Source organism: Lepidochelys kempii, chromosome 17 (genome assembly GCF_965140265.1).
Source record: "Lepidochelys kempii isolate rLepKem1 chromosome 17, rLepKem1.hap2, whole genome shotgun sequence".
In the NCBI taxonomy this organism is placed as follows: Eukaryota; Metazoa; Chordata; order Testudines; family Cheloniidae; genus Lepidochelys; species Lepidochelys kempii.
Window position 1 is genome coordinate 4,745,649 of NC_133272.1, and position 18,443 is coordinate 4,764,091.

The following is an 18,443-nucleotide window of genomic DNA, read 5'->3' on the forward strand; positions in this document are numbered from 1 at the left end:
TTTCCCGGCAGTGCTTCCTGCTGCTCTATGGCCTGACCCTGCAACTCCCGCTGACTTCAGTGGAAATGCTCAGGATCAGGCCAGTAATCTGCGAACGAGCATGCCCCTGCAGTAGCCCAAGTGCCAGTACACGAGTAGGCAGTTTTCCCCTGTCCATCTCAGGCAATGGAAGAACCCCTCTGCTGTGCATCTCTCTGGGTGTTGATAAGATGCCTCAGAACTGTAGGTGTGGATTTCCTGTCTCTCCGAGCCACCCGTGACTGTGTCTGGCTTTGGCCTTGTAGGCTATATCAGAACAAGTTAATGTGTGTAATTTTAAACTTAGAGCAACCCTGACCAGAATGATGAATGCTCTGCAGCTGCCAGCAAATGAAAAGTGGATCGAATTGGCCAGGCATATTGAATGAGCCATCAAGGGGAGAGGCAGCGAGCCAGTGGCCTCTACCCTGAGGTAGGGCCATGCGAGTGTGTGTGTGTGTGTATGGGAGAGCTGGCCAGGCGCATTATATTGTTCTCTGCAAGCAGGAGAGTTGCATGCATTAGTGTTTCATTGCTCACAAGGGGGGCTGAGCATGGGAGAGCCTTATTCCAGTTCACGCTCTGGTGCCAACTGGCACACGCAAGAGCGAGCGTGAGTCCCACGCCTGCTTTGATCACCAGCCTGCCTCCGCCAGCACGTATTGTTTGAGAGCCACTGGTGGTTCCCTTGACGCTGTCACTCTCAGGAAATGAGCTATGAGCATAGTCTAACTTGGTCTGTCAGCTACAGGGCTTGGAGCTTTGAAGCCCCCACCTGGAGCTGTATCTGCAGCATCGCCCCTGGTCAGCCTGCTGAGTTATTCTAGCTACATTTTGGGTCTCGTTAGCTGTTTAAAAGCAGTGCCGCAGAGGAACAACATGCAAGGTGACATTTCCAGCTGCTTTAACTTTCCAGCATTGAGAGCATGTGGTGGCGGAGTGAGATTCCAGCCTGGAGGTGCCTGTATTTGCTCCTTTTACTTGGCTGAGTGTAAAATTTGCAGTGAAAAGTTTGACTGGGCGGCAGTCAGCTAGTTCGGGCCTCGGCAGCAGGACTTGTGTTAAGCAGAGAAGAGGGGAAGGGAAGAGTTCATCACCGGAGGTTTTGTGTTCTGAACAGTGTTTAATGCAAACTATGCTCTCATTCCCTGGCACTCCTGGGCCAGCTCCCCCACCCCACCTCAGCCTGTGCTCCTGTTCTTCCAGCGCTCTGTCCCCAACATCTATTAAGTTTGTTCTAGGCCACAGGAGCCGGATAATGAAACTGACCAGCCTTGTTTCACCATCCAAGCAGAGTGAAATTCCAAAAGTCAAGAACTGGCACAAAGCTGTCAGGGGTGGCTTCGCAGTGTAACCATCAGGGTCAACATAGCTGCAGCCAGGGTCCAGCGCAGAAGCATTGACTGCAGCCTTCCAGCCAAAGTGCATACGCTCAGTTCGCTGTGTGCGTGGAGGCTCATGTTTAAACCCTGGCCTTCCCGCTCTGCGAGGGAGTTACAGATCAGACGAGCTGTTGCAGGACTCAGTTTGCCCGTGGACTTCTGTTGACATTGTCTCACCCCTTCCATGGCTGTACATCAGCTGATGCCCCCCAAACCAGAGGTGGCTCCATTTTAATGGTGGTACATGTATTCACTCTTTGTAAAGTGGTCTGGGATCCTTCAAGGAATGCACTTCAGTGATCCTGGAATGTGCACCTATGGCTGCTCTGCTTCCCCTCTCTTTCTGATGGGGAGGAGTCGAGTATGGGCCCCCTTCTTTGGAGCACTGAAGATAGCTTCCCTCACTGCACTGAGAAATGCTAAACCTCTGAGACATCCCGTTTCTGACAGTGCCCGCGTAGCCCTTAGTGAAGGATCTGGCTCATGTTGGGGTGGCGAGTCGCTCATTTCAGTCTCTGTCTGGGCCGTGCTTTGAAGGCTTAGCCCTGAATGTGGCATTCAGTTCACCCCCCAATTAGCAGGAAATACAGATTGTCCCCTCCTCTTTTGCCAGCCTGTCTCGGGACTGATTCCCCTGCCCCTGGTGTGTGTTTCAGAATTTCTGTCTGCGACGAAGACAAGTTCCGCCACAATGAGTTCATCGGGGAGACGAGAATCCCGCTGAAGAAGCTAAAGCCCAACCAAACCAAAACCTTCAGCATCTGCCTGGAAAAGCAGCTGCCGGTGAGTGAGGGCAAGGCTCTGGGGTGGGTGACCGGGCAGTGGAGTAGAATGTAGCTTTGACTGATCAGCTCTGCTTTTGGCCTCGTCTCCTTTTTGCTTCTTCAGCCCTCCCTCAGCTGCTTAGGGGGCGCTTTGGGGGCCCCACTCCCCAAACGGGTGTGGAGGGAGTGCCCCCTCGCCAGCCTGGCCATTGTGAGTTCTGCCTCTAAAGGCTCGTGCTTGGCTGCATGCCAACAGCAGAGCTGCTGCTGAGCCTCCGGGCTGCAAAGGGGCCAGCAGCAACAGCCTGGTGGAGGACACCCTCCTCTCCCCCATGGCAGCTGACAGGCTAAGGCAGCCTAGAAGGACTTGGGCCAGCCAGAGGGGAAAGATGCAAAGCCAGCAGCCCTCCACAGCACCAGGAGGAAAGAGATTCCAGCTCACGTGTTCGTGCAGCGCAGCTTGGTTTGGTGTGATGGGCTCCAGAGCATAGCTTATTTAGCCTTGGAGGAGAACTTGTGTAAGTGTGGTCATGAGCAGGCTAGGGTGTGCCACCGCTGCCCCCTATTGAATAGAATCAGAACGACTTGACGATGTGCCATAAACCCCGCATTGCTAATGGAGATTCTCCTTTAGCTCACATGGCTGGGGTTTGTGCTTTTGGAGTGTGTGCATCTGAGGGGGGGTCTGTTCACCTGCAGTCCTGTGTTGCATGGTGTGCAATGGAAGTGAGGCTTGTTACAGTAGGATAAACAAACTGCTAAACTCTGATCACCTAGAAATGCTGGCTTTGCAGCTCATCCCACTCTTCACATTGGAAGAGTGTGGGGAGGAGAGGTCATCCTGCCCGGTGTCCTGGCTAATTGCTCACACTAGCACCTTTGGATAAGAGGAGCAGAGCTGCAGGATGTTTCCCTGGGCAGTGACTCCTTTATCAGTGCGGATCACTTCTTGGGGATATTAAGCCATGTACTTGTGCAGGACACACAAATCACAGATGCTGTTGTCCTTTAAAACCATCCATCCTTTTCTTCCCCTTAAGCAGCCCTGACAGCCAGCCAATCTCTTTGTCCTGCCGATCAGCCCAGCAAGGCTTATTGGCTCCTGGGTCTCATGGCAGATGTCCTTTCTCGGGCCTGGGGGGCGGTTGCAGATGACTGCAGTCTCTAGTCCCGCTGGGGTGTCCAGGCAGGTGCACGGAGAGAGCTGTGTGTTTCCTTGGCGTGTAGGCTCAGCAGCGAGTGGTCCGTGAAGGATGTTGATACACTGAGGTGTGCAGCCACCTCGGTGTCCTACCCTCCCAATGGCAGCATTGGCTTCAACTGAGCGTCTCCTGCTACTCGCTGCAAGAGAGAGCGAGAGCCGTGTCAGACCCCTGGAGTGAAATCCAGGCCATTAAAGCCAGTTTGGCCATTGACTCTGATGGGGCCAGAGCAAGCAGGCTGCCTGCAGGCTGAGCCTTTCCAAACCACCCGCTTCTCATTAATTCTCCCAAGTCCTTAGGCAGCTGGAAACCTCAGCCTTCCGCCTCTCAATCCGTCTGCTGATTGGATCATTAAACTCCCTGGGTCCAGTTCCCCGCGTGCCCCCATCACACCCATTTAAAATGGGAGATGCTCCATTGAAGCCACTAGCCTTATCCCAGGCTGAGCAAGAGCAAAGCCAGGCCCTGGTGCAGGGTTGCATTCAAACAGAGGGGTGGTGGCCCAGTTGCACCCGCCCCATCCTTGGTCATCACAGGGTACCAGGCACATCCCCTTTGTGCTCCAGCAGCCTCATCATGCCCAGTCCACACATTGCTTGCCTTGGGATGAGTCATCTCCAGATTCCCTACCCAGGAAATCCTTGCCCAAGAGTGCATGGGGGAGGCACCGTGACTGAATCTAAAACCTCCTTAGATGTGCCACTAGTTATCATTTGGGCTGCTTTTAATCCCGGCTTGCAAGCAGGGCCTGGCAATAACAAACAGGCCTGAACTGCCCTCATCGTAGCTAGGCAGTGATTTATCACCCCAGGCGAGTGCTGTCGGCCGAGTTTCATGCGCTTTGGCTCTGGGCCCAGGAGAGTTTCCCCTCCCATGCAGCACTCCTGAGCAGCCCCTGACTCCCAGCCCGTGGAGCTACGGTATTGGTAAGCTTTCGGACCCCAGGCTGTAGGCAAAGAGCCACTGGGATGGCTCCTCGCCAGAGCAGGGAACTGGCCCAAGAGGGGCCCGTCTGCAGCGGGTGTAATTGGTGTAGCTGCACTGCCCAGGTCCATCAGATGCAATGGGTAGCCCAGACAAGGTGGCTGAAGGCTAGAGCTGGGTTTCTGGTGAAAAATGCAGTTTTGGTGACCCCGAAACACTGTGTGAATCCGTGTCCATTTTGCCAGATTGCTTCAGTCGGAAAGAAATCTGAAAAAATCCAAGTGTTTCAATTGTCTCATTCAAAATGACTTTTTGTTTTGAAGTTTCCTTTCCTTTTAGTTTTTAAATATTAAAAAAACATTTTAAAAATGCTCCAGGTGGCAATGGGATTTTCACTGTGGATGGAACAAACAGCTCACTGAGTTGTGCTTGTTTCTCTTCCCCCAACTCCCCCAGATAGATAAAACAGAAGACAAGTCCCTAGAGGAGCGCGGCCGGATCCTCATCTCCCTCAAGTACAGCTCCCAGAAGCAAGGTCTCTTGGTCGGCATCATCCGCTGCGCACACCTGGCTGCCATGGATGCCAATGGCTACTCTGACCCCTACGTGAAAACGTAAGTACGTGATGCGCGATTTGAAGATGGAGGCGGCCGATCCACCCCAGCGACCAGGCGGAAGGGCCAGGGCTTGTTTCTGGCTTCGTTTGTTGCAGGGGATTCCAGCCCTGGTCCTGTGCAGAGTTGGCGTGGAGAGAAGGGAGCCTTAAACTAGCCTGGCCATGGGCTTATGTGCTGGGACCAGAAGACGATGCCCCGTCTCCTGACTCGGTGCATGCCAACGAGGCTGGGGGAGTGGAGGGGGGTGTTAGCTGCCCCTAGCCTGGATAGATAGCCCACGAAGACTGGGAGTGTCACAGGAGCCAGAGGTGCCCAGCGCCTAATGATTCCTCAATTCTACGGCCAGAAGGAGGCATTACAATCAGCTGGTCAGACCCCCTGTGTAGCACAGGCCTGGGAGCCCGCCCAGTGAGGAGGCGACCGCTGGACGTGTGTCCTGGCTGCTGTATCGCAGGCAGGCGAAATCTTGGCAACTGGACATGATCCTGATTGTCCCTTCCACATCCCTGACCAGGACTTTGGAATAACCCGCTCCCCTCCCCATCCTCAGCCAGAAAAGGCTTCCCATGTGTTACAGTGAGCCCAGTGCCTGGTGGGTGCTAAGTCTCCTAGGGTCAGATTTTTAAAGGTATTTAGGAGCCTAAATATGCCCACGGGCACTGTGGGGGAGGGTTCCGAAACTCTTGTGGAATCCCAGCTGCCTGGCTACAGCTACAAGACGATGGGACAGCAGGGAAATAGCCACTTGAAAGGGCAGAGGCAGTTCGGTGCCGCCCGCAGCTGGCAACATCCTCTGGTTCTGGTGAGCCGGAACCGCCTCACTCTTTGAGTCGTAAAGACGCAATAACAGATGGGGCGAGGCAGGTGTCCCACATGTGATTTTAGTTGCCAGTGTGAGGACAGTGATCAGGCAATTGCTTCTGACATGATCCAGTGACTTTCCTTGCAAGCTAACGTAATGATTTAATTGTTCACAGTTAAGTCATTATTCAAGGCAATCAGGAAACATTATGCAGGGCTGGTGCCCATATCATGAGACAGGAATATTTAACCCCTTGAGAGGAGCCTGAGTAGCCTACAAGAGACTGTCCCCACCCATGCTCTGCCTTCTGATCCACCCACACTGATGAGCACTTGAGCGATCCAGTGGCGCACGTGTGGTCAGATCAGGCAACTTGGCACATGCTCTGGAGGCCTAGAGGGTTAGATCAGGGGACTGGGAGTCAAACTTTCCTGGGTTCTGTTCCCAGCTCTGCCTTTGACTCACCTGTGTGGCCTTGAAAAACAGGGGTGGCTTTGTTTGCCTCCCTCAGAGAGACAGTATGGGGCGTAGCAGTGTAAAGCTCTTTGAGATCCATGGGTCAAAGGTGCTATGACAGAGAAAAGCGTTCTTAGTGCTGCCAGGTTCCTCATCCGGGAGAAGAATAAGCAGGAGTATTCGTCTGTGCGCTACTTACCTGGCCAAGCACCTGCACTACGAGGGCGTGTTAGCAAAAACCTGCTAGGGCTGGCGCTTCCCAACCTACAGTATGGGCCATAAGCCACCAGTCTGCAGAGCAGAGTCCTTCCTGGTGGAACCTGGGAGATAGTATTTTGCTTACCAAACACTGAGTGGGTGAGGGGAATTGGTGCAGGGATCTCGGAATGGGAATGCTGACTCACTGTGGTGCTGAAGGGGTTAGGGAGGCAGCAGAATCTTCTCAGTGAGTGGGATTGTGGGGGTCCATGCACTGTAAAAGCTGCTGGGTGCATGGACCAGAGGAGCTGCTGGGTGCATGGAGCCTTGAACCATGGAGAGGATGGTTAGCAGAACAGCGTGCATGGAGTCCCCCATCCGCACTCCCAAACAGCTCATGGTGTAATGCACCATGCCTGGGAAAGGTCGCAGTGGTTCTGGCTTTGCATCACTCCAATCTGGCTCCCTCATTAATGCCCTGCAGATGAGTAATGAGTCGCAGCTTCCCTTTAATTTGTTCCTGTCCAATTCCTGGAGCAGCGGGGGGGCCTGGGAGTCTGATTGGGAGGCTGTGTGAGACTGTCAGCAAAGCTGGGGGTAATTATCTCTGGGGCAACAGATCCCCCACCCCAGGAGTCTGTCCGGCACTGCCATTTGGCTTGGAGGCTTCCCATCATCACCCCATGGTGGCTGACAGCTACAAGCAGCTGCAGCGATCCAGTGGCAGTGGGGGGCGTGTATGTGTTTGTGGAGCCCCAGCACGGCAATTTCCTCCCTCTCTTTCATATCAGAGGCCTCTGGCTGTTGAGAAGGGAGGGGAGAGTTTGGAGGAATAATTGAGATGTCTAATCTTGATTAGGGCCCTAATTAATTCAGCAAACCTGATAGTTTGCATAATACGAGCTCATTTCCCTGTGCTGGGGAAGCCTGGAAAGATTCAGTCCAAAGAATAACTCAGGCCAGTTCCCTCCCTTACATAGATTTTAAAGGATAGCACAGGGCTATGCAGCAGGCTGATTTTGAGTTGGGGGTGAAAGCCAGTGCCTGTGAAAGGGAGACAGCAGCCAATGGAGCAAGACATGATGCAGTAAACTTATCTCCCCACATGTTCTCTGAAGGTTCTTCACTCCTGACCAGCAGCCCCCCTACTGTTCCAGCCCTTGGCTCCCCCCGCACATGTAGTTTTTCTGATGCTCCTCAGTTGTGACCCACAGCCACTCCTGGGATCTCTGCCAAAGCACCTCCCTCCTAACCTCTACCCCATTGCTGTCTCAGCCCTGAGCTTCCCCTGAGGAGAAACTTCCCATGTGTCACCGGGGGGGGGGGGGGGCTGTGTGAGGTGCATAGGTATCTGCTAAGGACAAGGCTGAGGCCAGGACACACCTTGTTGTGGACTGGGAGCAAACTGGGCATGATATTGAAGCCCTGATGTTCGAGTGAATCTTATCTCGGAGCCTGGGCAGGAGTTAGGGGGACTGGGAGCCGGACATGGAGCCGTTCACCTGCTGGTTCCAGGTAAGAACTCAGCCGTCCGGGGTCCCGTCACAGACAGGTGCCTCCTTCCTGGTTTACGATTTTGGCTCCTGCTCAATTTCCTGCCTCCCTCCTCCAGGGCCCCAGGCCAGTGACCTGCAGGGCTAAGAGAGCAGCTGGTGATTGTAAGTATCAGGACAGTGCTGGCTAAAGGGAAGCCAGAGGAGGACGTGGTCATTTCTTTGCTTGCGACTCGGCATCTGTGAACTGTACACACGGCTGGTCTCTTCTACAGCCTCCGGTTCGTGCTGCTCCTTTGTCCTGTCTGCCCGCAGCCCGATCCTCTCACCCGCTTCTTCTGTCTTCTCACTGCCTCGGACACCTCCCAGGGCATGGATGTGTTTGTGCAGCACCTGGCAAGGGGGAGGCCTCTGTAGAAACAGGCTGAGATTTTCCGAGCCATTGGTAGTGTGACATCCAGTTCCTGTTAGATCTGGATGGGCATTGGGCATCCCCAGCCCCTTTGAAAGTCTCACCCATAGCAAACCAGGGAGTCCTGCGTGTTTCAGGCTGTGCTGGCCATGATGCAAGAAGCCCGCAGCCATTGGTGCGATAGTGTATGCTGAATTCCAGTTCAGGCTGGTTCATGTGCAGAGACGGGTGGGGGGTGAGAGGTGGCCTGAGATAATCAGCCAGGCTGAAAAAGCCAAAAGCCCTGTATCCCTATGATCTCCCCCCACCGCTCCCTGCCATAGTGCATGGGCAGGTAGCGTGTAGTGGACCAGTTCTGAATGATCCTCCCTGCCCCCCATCCATCTCTGTCCCACCACTTAACAAATAATTGGATCAGCTGACCTGTAAACAGCAGGCAGCTGCTGCCGCTGTTCCAGCCCAGGATCTGCAGACATCAGAATTGTGTCTTGGCAGGGGCACACGGCTGGCCGAGGAGATGGGCTAACGGAGCCTGTTGGAGAGGGTAGCTTGCATTTGCTCATCTCAGAAATACAGCATTGCTGAGACGTGAACTTCCTCCTCGCTTGCACTGTGCCTGTTGGATCCTTAATTCTACACCTGCCTGCATTCCCCCCACTCCTGGGTCCTTGCCCTTTGGGGGTGCATGTATACCCAAGAGGGCCCCGGGTGCACTGTGTTAGAGGCGTGGTCTAAAGAGCCTGTGGTATTTTTATTTTTGCAGAGCAGGTGTGCTCACACCGGTATCTATGGCTCAGTCCCAAAGTGGGTAATTACATTCTGCCTACCCGCCCACCCCTTTCAGCTCAGTTAGACAGAGGCTTCCTGTCCTAACTGGAGGTGTTGCTGTGCTCTACTTAGGAGCTGGTGTGTTTCACTCCAGAGGTGGCGACGTTTCAGCCAGTGTATGAAGTGGTTCCTGTGATGCCAATGTTGAGGTTTGCAAAATGCTATATAGGACATCCTTATTACTACTGCCTAACCCAGCCTGTGCCAATTGTATTGTTGATAGGCAGCTGGAGGGACTATTGGGAACTATTTCATGTGTGTGACGCTGTTGCAGAACTTACAAGCTCACCAGTTTCCTGAACAGAGAAGCAGGTGGTTGTGATCTATGGGAGGCCCCAGATGTACTTGCACCTCGCTCTTAGGCTGGCCTGTTGGCACATTTTCTTTTTGTCTTGCACCTTGAGAGCCTGTGATTGTTCACTGGGAAAGAATTGTTATTCAGCAAAGCCGGACCCAGCTTCTTGCCCTGTAAAAGACTGATGTCTAAAAGCTGGAATGTGGCCCCCGCCCCTGGAGAAATGGCCTGTTTGAGCAGAGTCGGAGTACACCCCCATGAGCTCCCTGACCTCATTGCTATTCCACTCCATGCTTGTAGGGTGACAGAGCACCTGCAATAGCTTTTTATATGAATCCCCCAGTGGTCATTATTCTCCTAGGGGAATAGCTTTCAAAAAATAGGGAAGCTAAAGGCTCTTGCCCAGGGAAACCACGCCGGTAACGTCTGAAGAAGGTCCAAACCATCTGTGCCCCATAAACTCGATGTGGCTAAATTACAGAGATGTGAATTGAGATGCTTCTTTCTCTCTCGCTGTGTCAGAGAGCAGGTGCAGCGTGCAGCGTGAGCACAGGATTGACTTTTATTTCCTTCCTGCCAAAGGGATTCTGCAAACCCTAATCACAACAAAAAATAAAAAGGCCCAGGCCAGGGTCGGGGGGGAAGCGTGCTGGCCATGGAGTGCTGCCCCGGGGTGGGTGGTTCTGTGACAGCCACCGTCCTGTCCCACACCAGGGACTGAGCGAGGGGCCAGTGCTAAACCCATGAGACTACAGCTTCAGCTAAAGAACCAGGCTAGTACTAGAGCTGGGCAGACCCTATACCACCCTTAACGCTAACCGGGCGTTACGTCTGTATCGGTATGTACCGTAAGCTGGGCAGGGCAGGGCAGGGGCTGTCTCTAGCGTGTACATGTGCAGTGCTCAGAACAGCAGGGCCCTGATCTCCAGTCAAGACCGTTAGTGCTACCATCACATTACGAACGGGAGCTGGGTCGTGCTGTGCAACCTAACACTCTGTAGCTCTCACCATACGTGATCAGCCCCATCCAATGCACGGTACTCAGGTGTTATGACATTTTGTGGTTCCATACTGAGAGACAATTATGTCAGTAGCAAAACCAATCTGCATAATGGTTCTGTACAGGCAGTGATGCTTACTGTGAGCAGCCTAACCACTTCTAATTACATGAGAATACCTCTTGGTCACCTTGCCATTTGTACTGCAAACACTCTCAGTGCGGCTACATCCTGATAGTCCCCTATCGATCCAGTTGCCCCGGTTTATCCCTTAAGGAATGCATTCTGGGGCAGGTAAGCAGGATCGCTTTCTAGCAATGACTGATGTTTCCACTTTGAAAGGGAGACTTCTAAAATAGGGGATGATGCTTGTCTGTCTCACATGGAGCTGTGTGGGTTAATTACTGTGAGAGAGTTTGGAATCACTGGGTTGGGGTCTCTGGCCTGTGTGATGCCCCTTTTGGCCTTAACATCTAAGGCTGAAATTTTTCAAATCCATCTGTCAGATTTGTGCAACCAGTTTTCATAGGAAATTAACAGGACCTGGGGGACCAAACGCTGTAGCTGTTTTGAAAATTTCAGTCTGAGTTTCTGCTCAGCACCTGGAGATCCCAGCCTCAGGGTGGAAGAGGCTAAAGGAATACAAAGAACATTCCATTCACTCTGGGAATTCCATTGTCACTAGAGAGAACCTGTCCAAAGCTACCTGTGGTTGTTTCCCTGCTCTGTGGAACATCATCCACTTGAAGAAACAAATGCACTTTCTCTGCTCTCTTAACTGGGCACATATATTCTCAACCTCCTGTATTTCTTCTAGGTTTTGCATTTGTGATCCCAGCTGTTGCCTGGCTCCTTTCCTTCTAGCATAGCAAAAGGCAGGTCAGCTGCTACCTGTGAATCTTGTGCCACTATAGGTCTTGCAGGCAAGGCTCGCCATAGAATGGTGCGTGTGCCTATGCTAACCTTGCAGACTGTGCCTTTACCCTATAGATCCTTTTCAACCTGCAGTATGTGGGCCCCAATTCAGATGCATGGCTGCTAGGTCTGTACAAAATGCCAACTAAGTTCAGTCTGGCCAGCCTATGTTTGGAAACTCCACCCCCACATAATTGAAATTAACGGATCTCATTAAGATATGCAAATAAGGACATCATGGTGGCAGATTGCATTTCTTTACAAGCATGTTATTCCCCAGTGATTATTTTACAGCGCATCAAAATAATTTACATGGAAACCTGCCTTGTGTAATTTAAACCTCTGTTTCTTGCTCTTTTTACCCTTCACATTTCATGGATGCTAATTTATTTTAAAAGGGGAGAGGGGAAAAACAAAGTTCACCAGATTCCCTGGTCTTGGGATTTTTTTTACAGATGGGAATTTCTAAGTAGCTACATGATTTAGGAGTCAAGTGCCAATGAAAGTCCACTGGGATTTATGCTCCTAATCCCCCGTAACAGGATTAGAAGTGTTATCAAAATTATGCCAGAATCTGAACACATGCTTCTCTCCTTCTCCCCTAGTGGCTAATGTAGAAGGAGCTGATCAGATGTGCCCAAGGTGGGTAAGTTTGCAGTCCCAGTCTATGGCCTTGCCTACACTGGAGTTCGTCAGGGTTACATCAGCTAATTATTATTTATTGTTTTATTGCTGTAGCACCTAGGAAACCTAGTTATGGACCCCGTTATGCTAGGGGCTGGATGAACCGGACAAAGAGGGGTTTCAGAGTAGCAGCCGTGTTAGTCTGTGTCTGCAAAAAGAAAAGGACTTGTGGCACCTTAGAGACTAACAAATTTATTTGAGCATCCGATGAAGTGAGCTGTAGCTCACAAAAGCTTATGCTCAAATAAATTTGTTAGTCTCTAAGGTGCCACAAGTCCTCTTTTTCTTTTTGTGGACAAAGAGGCAGTCTCTGCCCCAGAAAGCTTTCAGTCTAAGTAGAGCTGTACCATCAAAACCCCGTGTGTAGACAGGCAAAGCTGCTATTTGCACTGGTGAGTGGAATCAAGGGTCAACTGCCATGATACTAGTTGTGGTTTAGAAAGGGTTTTCCTGTAACTGGGGCAAATTCCCAGCGTGGGCAAGGCCTGTCTAATCCAGGTGCCTGTGAGTCCAGCTGTCGCTTAGCTACAGACCCAGCAGTTCATTATGTCTCCCAAATAGAGCTGTTCCTCTCCAAGGTAGGCAGAGGAGGATGGGACGCCCACTAACTATCCGGAACTCTTCCTGCAGCACGATTCCATTAGCTCATTAAAGGGCTTTATTCTCCAGGCCAGCTGTGTGCAGGTCTGATAGTCCCGATGAAGCCAATACCTGCTGTTCCCTCTTTTCCAAATGACTGTCTTCTTGAGTGTGATTAATGCTGAACTTTAGTGAGGTGGGGTGGCTGTGTTTAGATAAGCAGAGCGTCGAGTATTGCAAATAAACGGGGTTGAGCATGTGCACTGCCTGCTTAATGCAATACTGCCTGCCCTGGTCCCTGGTGTGGCCAGGACTGTCTCTGTTGTTGTTGTTATGTATTCTGGTGGTGTGTGTAGGCCCTCGGGAAGGTGGGGGACCCCCAAGGTGCCAGGCGCTTTACAAACATAGACTAGAATGGATGACAGTTCTAGCAAGACAAGGCTGACAGATGTGGACAAGCAACAAAATAAACAACCCCCCAACATTTTCTTCTGGGTTAGTTTCCCCCATGGAGCGTGCATGTGAGAATTTAGCCAGACAGATAGCAGGGTTGGCTGGCAATAACTAGTGCTGGACATTCGGTCAGTACAGCAGCCATCCCTCAGGACCTGGCAGGCTCGGTCCAGAAAAGTGCTGCAGGTTCAGCCAAGCCTGTGGAAGCTTTCTAGGCACAGGTCTGCACAGTGCTTCTCCAGTCGAGATGTAGACTTTTCCTTCTCACCCCACCCCAGATCTCAGTGCTGCATGTGGAGGTGGGAGCTATGTTGTTATTTCTGACTTGTACTGCCCCTCAGACTCCAGTCCCTGTTCCCAAGCAGGATCAGGGCCCCATTGTGCTAGGGGCAATACACACAGAAGGACAAGGCAGTCCCTGCCCCAATATAATTCCAGTTACCCCAATTCCCTTTATCTGAAAATCCTAGTAATCCGAATCCAGTGTGTCCCCCATGAAGCCCTATGTTACTTAATCACCTGCTAATAACTTCTCAATTAGCCTCTTAGCACCTGCTAGTGCTAATCAATGGCTTTGTATTTGTACAGTAGATGTGAGCAGTCAGCTGCACTTACTGAGGCTTGGTCTACACTACCAGAGCAACTAGTTCTATCAGCCTAACTCCCAGTGTAGACAGCCCTATGTCCACTGCAGGGCTTCTCCTGTCAACAGAGCTACTGTCTCTCAGGGAGGTGGAGTACCTATGCCGACAGAAGATGCCCTCCCATCGGTGTAGGTAATGTCTTCACTAAGTGCTACAGCGGTGCAGCTGCAGCACTAGAAGTGCAGACAAGCCCTCAGACCTATCCCATTTCAGCAACAACAGGACAATTGATAGGACAGCGTCAATAAAGTTAGTGTTTTACACTTTAATAGAGTACAAAGTATTAAATAAATGTCAGCATTACTCCCTTTATTTCTCTGTCAGTGAAATGTAGTTCAGCCTGTCCAATTCTTTCAGATACCTGGGCGTGGGATAAACAGATCTCCCAAGCCATTTGGATAAACAAGGATGTACTGTAAATCCACTGGCTATCCGCTATCAAACCTCTCATCTCAGAGACATGGACCACACCACACCTTGATGGCACATTCTGTTGTTCTTTCTCATGGTCTGCAGTTCCCCACGGACAGAGACCTGTGGGCATCACCCTTCAGTTGCCACAGGGAGATCTCAGTGAAGATTTCAAACCCACCTCATTGGCGGAGGAGGCCAACCCATCCTTCAGGTGGTAGGGCTCACAGGGAATGGGGAGGTATTCAGATGCCTGTCACTCCTTGTGCCACTTCAATGAGGCACAAGGATCCACAAAGGGCCATCAACAGGCTCCAGAATGACTCCTAGGTTCCTGCCTCACCCCTTCTCCCTGTTCCTCTTCTCTCCTTTCCCTGTTCTGTTCTAGTGCCCCCACCCCCCACTGTAATTGTAGCTCTAACCCCTCCCCCCGCTCGCCTGGTTTCCCCCCTCACCAGACCATGTGATCCTGACATTCAAAGTTTACTCTGGTTCAGGAGGCAGCTGCTGGACCAGTCAGCCCAGCTGCCTGTTGGCAGATTGTGCAGTGGCCTCCGGGTCAAACATTTGAGCCAGGCTGGATCTTACCACAGGGGGTTGCCCATCCCTGATGCAGAGCTTGTGGACAAAGGAGCCCAATTCTATTGCACAAGCTGTTCAAACCATCTCTCACCCCAGCCCTTTAATGCACCATTAACCATCAAGCCTATAGTCCCAAACTGGTTTCAGCAGCAATGAGCTGAACAGGCTCCCCTGTTCTGTTTTCACCCTGGATCTGATCAGATATTTTTTCCCAGTGCTCTGTTGCAGCTAAGCTCAGTAACATATTGCAGCAGAGTGAGCAGGGCTTCAAGTGCCAGCTCTTTGCTGGAGATTTTGCCGCACTGTAACACACCGCATACCCTTTGCAGGAGCATGCAAGTGCTTTGCTTGCTGCCAGATGCCATCTGAATAGGAATTTTCTCCCATTCCAGAGATGTTGCTATCTGGGTGTTTTGACGTTGAATAAAAGCGACCGTTCCATGAACTAGCATGAATGAAATTTTTTTTTTAATTTGATCCCCTTAGCATGACTGCAGTTTATTGGAGGGTTGGGAGGATGGGGACAAAAAGCTCACCAGCTGTGAAGAGCAGAAAGCGAATGCAGTCTCCTCCAAACTCAGAGCCATTCCTCCAGGCCTACCATTGGAAGGACCACTGCATTAGCTGCCTTCGGTAGGATATTCAGTTTGGTTTATAAGGTGAGTGGCTTTCAGGCACAGCAGCAGCATTCCTGTGACTCTCCTTGTCCTAAATGCACCAGTCCCTCTCCCTCTGAGACTTCCACCGAATGCTCTCAACATGCTTCCTTGTGCCCCCTGCACAGTGATGTAATCGGGCCCCCAAAGACTGGGCAGCAGCAACAGCTGAACCAAGGTGGAAAAACTTCCACTATCAGACCAGCAGATACAGTGTAGGGCATGTGCATGCGTCCAAGCACCCCTGCAAATAGCTGTGCCCACCAGTGGAGTCGTATTCAAGGACTGTTGGGAGATCTAGGAGTGGTTAGTAGGCAGAGGCCATTGGAGCGGACCTGGGAAACCTGTAAAGAGTAGTGAGAGGCCTAATGAGGTTTTGTTTCTAAGTTATTTTCCCATGTTGGAAGTATGTGGGACCAAGTTGTGGGTCCCCTGATGAGTACGGGCTGTGGCAGCTCTCAGGGGGCCTGCAAGAGGCTGTCAGCGACATAGCCAACCAGGACATCAGGGATCTGACCAAACGAATGCACTTCCAGGCTGATAATACATGGACTCTGAGAGACAGTAGGCTTGTTAGGAGCAGCAGCCTTTTCAGATGCAGTGCAATTTTTTCTCTGAGAGATAATAAAATCAGTGACTCCTTCATCTGCTGCAGGGGATGGTGGGTTGGGGTTAGCGATGCTCTTGGCTCCGTCGGGGAAGAGAACCAGGGCAGCATTTCAAGCAGACAGTTTTTAGTTTCAAGAGTTATGATTCTTCAGGACCAGACTTCTGGAAGAGTAAAGTGCTGGGTGTAGCCAGAGAAGTGCACATATAAAATGGCACCTCCTAACTGAGCAGATCCATGCTCCTTGTGGGGCTGAATCTATACCTGGCTCTGACAGGCTGCTGTGGAAATGTCTAGGAACATGGGAATTGCCAGACAGAGTCAGATCCAAGGCCCACCTCATCCAGTGTCCTGTCGCAGCCAGTGGCCAACACCAGATGCTTCAGAAGAAGGTATAAGAATGCTGCAGACAGTGAGCACATGGGGGAATATTCTCCCATGTAAATCTGTTCCCTCATAGTTAGAGATTCCTATTCAGATGACACCACCTGCAACACTTGCCAATGAGCCTATGGCCCAAGGATCAGACTCATCAGTCACCAAAGGATCCATAAAAAATAAACACCTGTGAAAGAGGGATTGCTGCCACCAATAATATATTAGCCATTTGCTATCTAATCTTAGCTATTCTTGAAACATTTAATTATCTATATAACATTAATAGTTAAAATATAAATCAATTGTTTGTATTACACAATTTACAAACAAAATTTATCAAAATCTAATTAGTTAAAGAAAAATTATTAAGAAAAGATAAAGAATACAAACAAAATTAGATCTGGAATCTTTTGCGACGCAAACCAAGTCTTCTCTATGTTATAACTAAGAGAATTAAGACATGTTGACTCAGCATTTATTTCAGCACTTTCTGGAGAGGAGGTAGGGTGGGTGTATTGTGTGTGTGTACCCACACCTCTCTCCTAACCCCCTGCAAAGAGCTTTCACATGTTTAGTGCATCATCAAGTCTACATCTCACTCCTTTCTGAGTGTGATCCCATCCAGGTAACAATGTGTCATTTCTTCACCAAAGGGAGATCAGTGTACTCCATGCTCCCTACTTAATTGGTGTCTCACTGGCAGACTGTCTTGTTTTCCTTTGTAATAGCCATGCCATTCTCACGGTGGCTGTCCTTGCCAAGCCCTTCCAGCTGTGACAACTACAAACAATTAAAGGAGAGCGTGTAGAGCAGAGATGCCAATTTCATAAGTCAGTGGCATGTGATTTAGCTGGCTTCCTCATTCCTCAGGGCAGATTCCAGCAGGACAGAGTAGATTTATTTCCGTGAAGTTTTATCTTCCAGTCTCTAACTGATAAACACGGTAGGCTGCAGAATTTTGTTCCTCTGAAAATGTACTTTGATCCAGGATACCTGAAATGCCCTTTGGCTGACTTTTCACCTAGATGTATCAGCAGGAGTGTTGTAAGCAAGAATGAGAAGTGATTCTTCCGCTCTACTCTGTGCTGGTAAGGCCTCACGTTACTGTGTCCAGTTCTGGGCACCACATTTCAGGAGAGACATAGACAAATTGGTGAAAGTCCAGAGAAGAGCAAGAAAAATGATTAAAGGTTTAGAAAACATGACCTATGAGGAGAGGTTGAAAAAATTTGGTTTTAGTTTGGAGAAAAGACGACTAAGGGGGGACATGATAACAGTTTTCAAGTACATACAAGGTTGTTACAAGGAAGAGGGTGAAAAATTGTTCTTATTAGCCTCTGAGAATAGCACAAGAAACAATGGGCTTAAATTGCAGCAAGTGACTTTTAAGTTGACAACAGGAAAAACTTCCTAACTGTCAGGGTGGTTAAACACCGGAATAAATTGCCTAGGGAGGTTGTGGAATCTCCATCATTGGAGATTTTAAAGAACAGGTTAGACACTCACCTGTCAGGAATGGTCTAGCTATTACATAGTTCTGCCTTGAGTGCAGGGGACTGGACGAGATGATCTATTGAGATGATCTATCTCTTCCAGTCCTACATTTCGTTTTAGACAAGCCCTTACTTCTAAATAACATGTACTCTTTTCAAAACTCCCTCCCCCCGCCTTAGCACTGTCTCTTGAAGTTGCCGGTCTTAGGCCTGATCTACACTTAAATGTTTTGCCAGCATAGCCATGTCAGCTGGGAGTGTGAAAAAATCACTTCCCTAGCCAACACAGCTGCACAGCAAAACCCGCAGTGTAGACTGTTATACCAGCAAAAATGGCCTTTTGCCAGCATATTTTATTTCATTTGGGGAACTGGTATAAGTGAAACCAGCAAAATAACTCTTTAGATGCTATAAGCTGTCTCTCCACTAGGAGAATTGGCCTGTATAGCTGTATCAGTATATTTGTACTGTAAGCCCTTTCTTGTGTAGACCAGGCCTGAGAAAATGAGATTCCAAGGAGCTTCCTAAAATATAAAACTATTGTACTAAGACTCAGATCCAGAGTTTCTAGCATCCAGAGAACCAGAGCTCTTTCCCTACATAGTAAATGGAGCAGTGAAAATATGTGCATGGTACAGAGCAATCCAATATT

The 18,443-nt window shown here is 50.3% G+C and overlaps 1 protein-coding gene across 2 annotated transcripts in view; it reads left to right on the plus strand.

The window, feature by feature from the left end:
* Window positions 1-18,443, plus strand: part of DOC2B (double C2 domain beta) — a 129,755-nt gene that overhangs the window by 99,262 nt on the left and 12,050 nt on the right. For both annotated transcript variants that reach the window (XM_073316013.1, XM_073316014.1), the window contains 2 exons: window positions 2,057-2,183; window positions 4,747-4,904. In XM_073316013.1, the coding sequence (XP_073172114.1) occupies window positions 2,057-2,183; window positions 4,747-4,904 (285 nt within the window). The remainder of the gene's footprint in view (window positions 1-2,056; window positions 2,184-4,746; window positions 4,905-18,443) is intronic.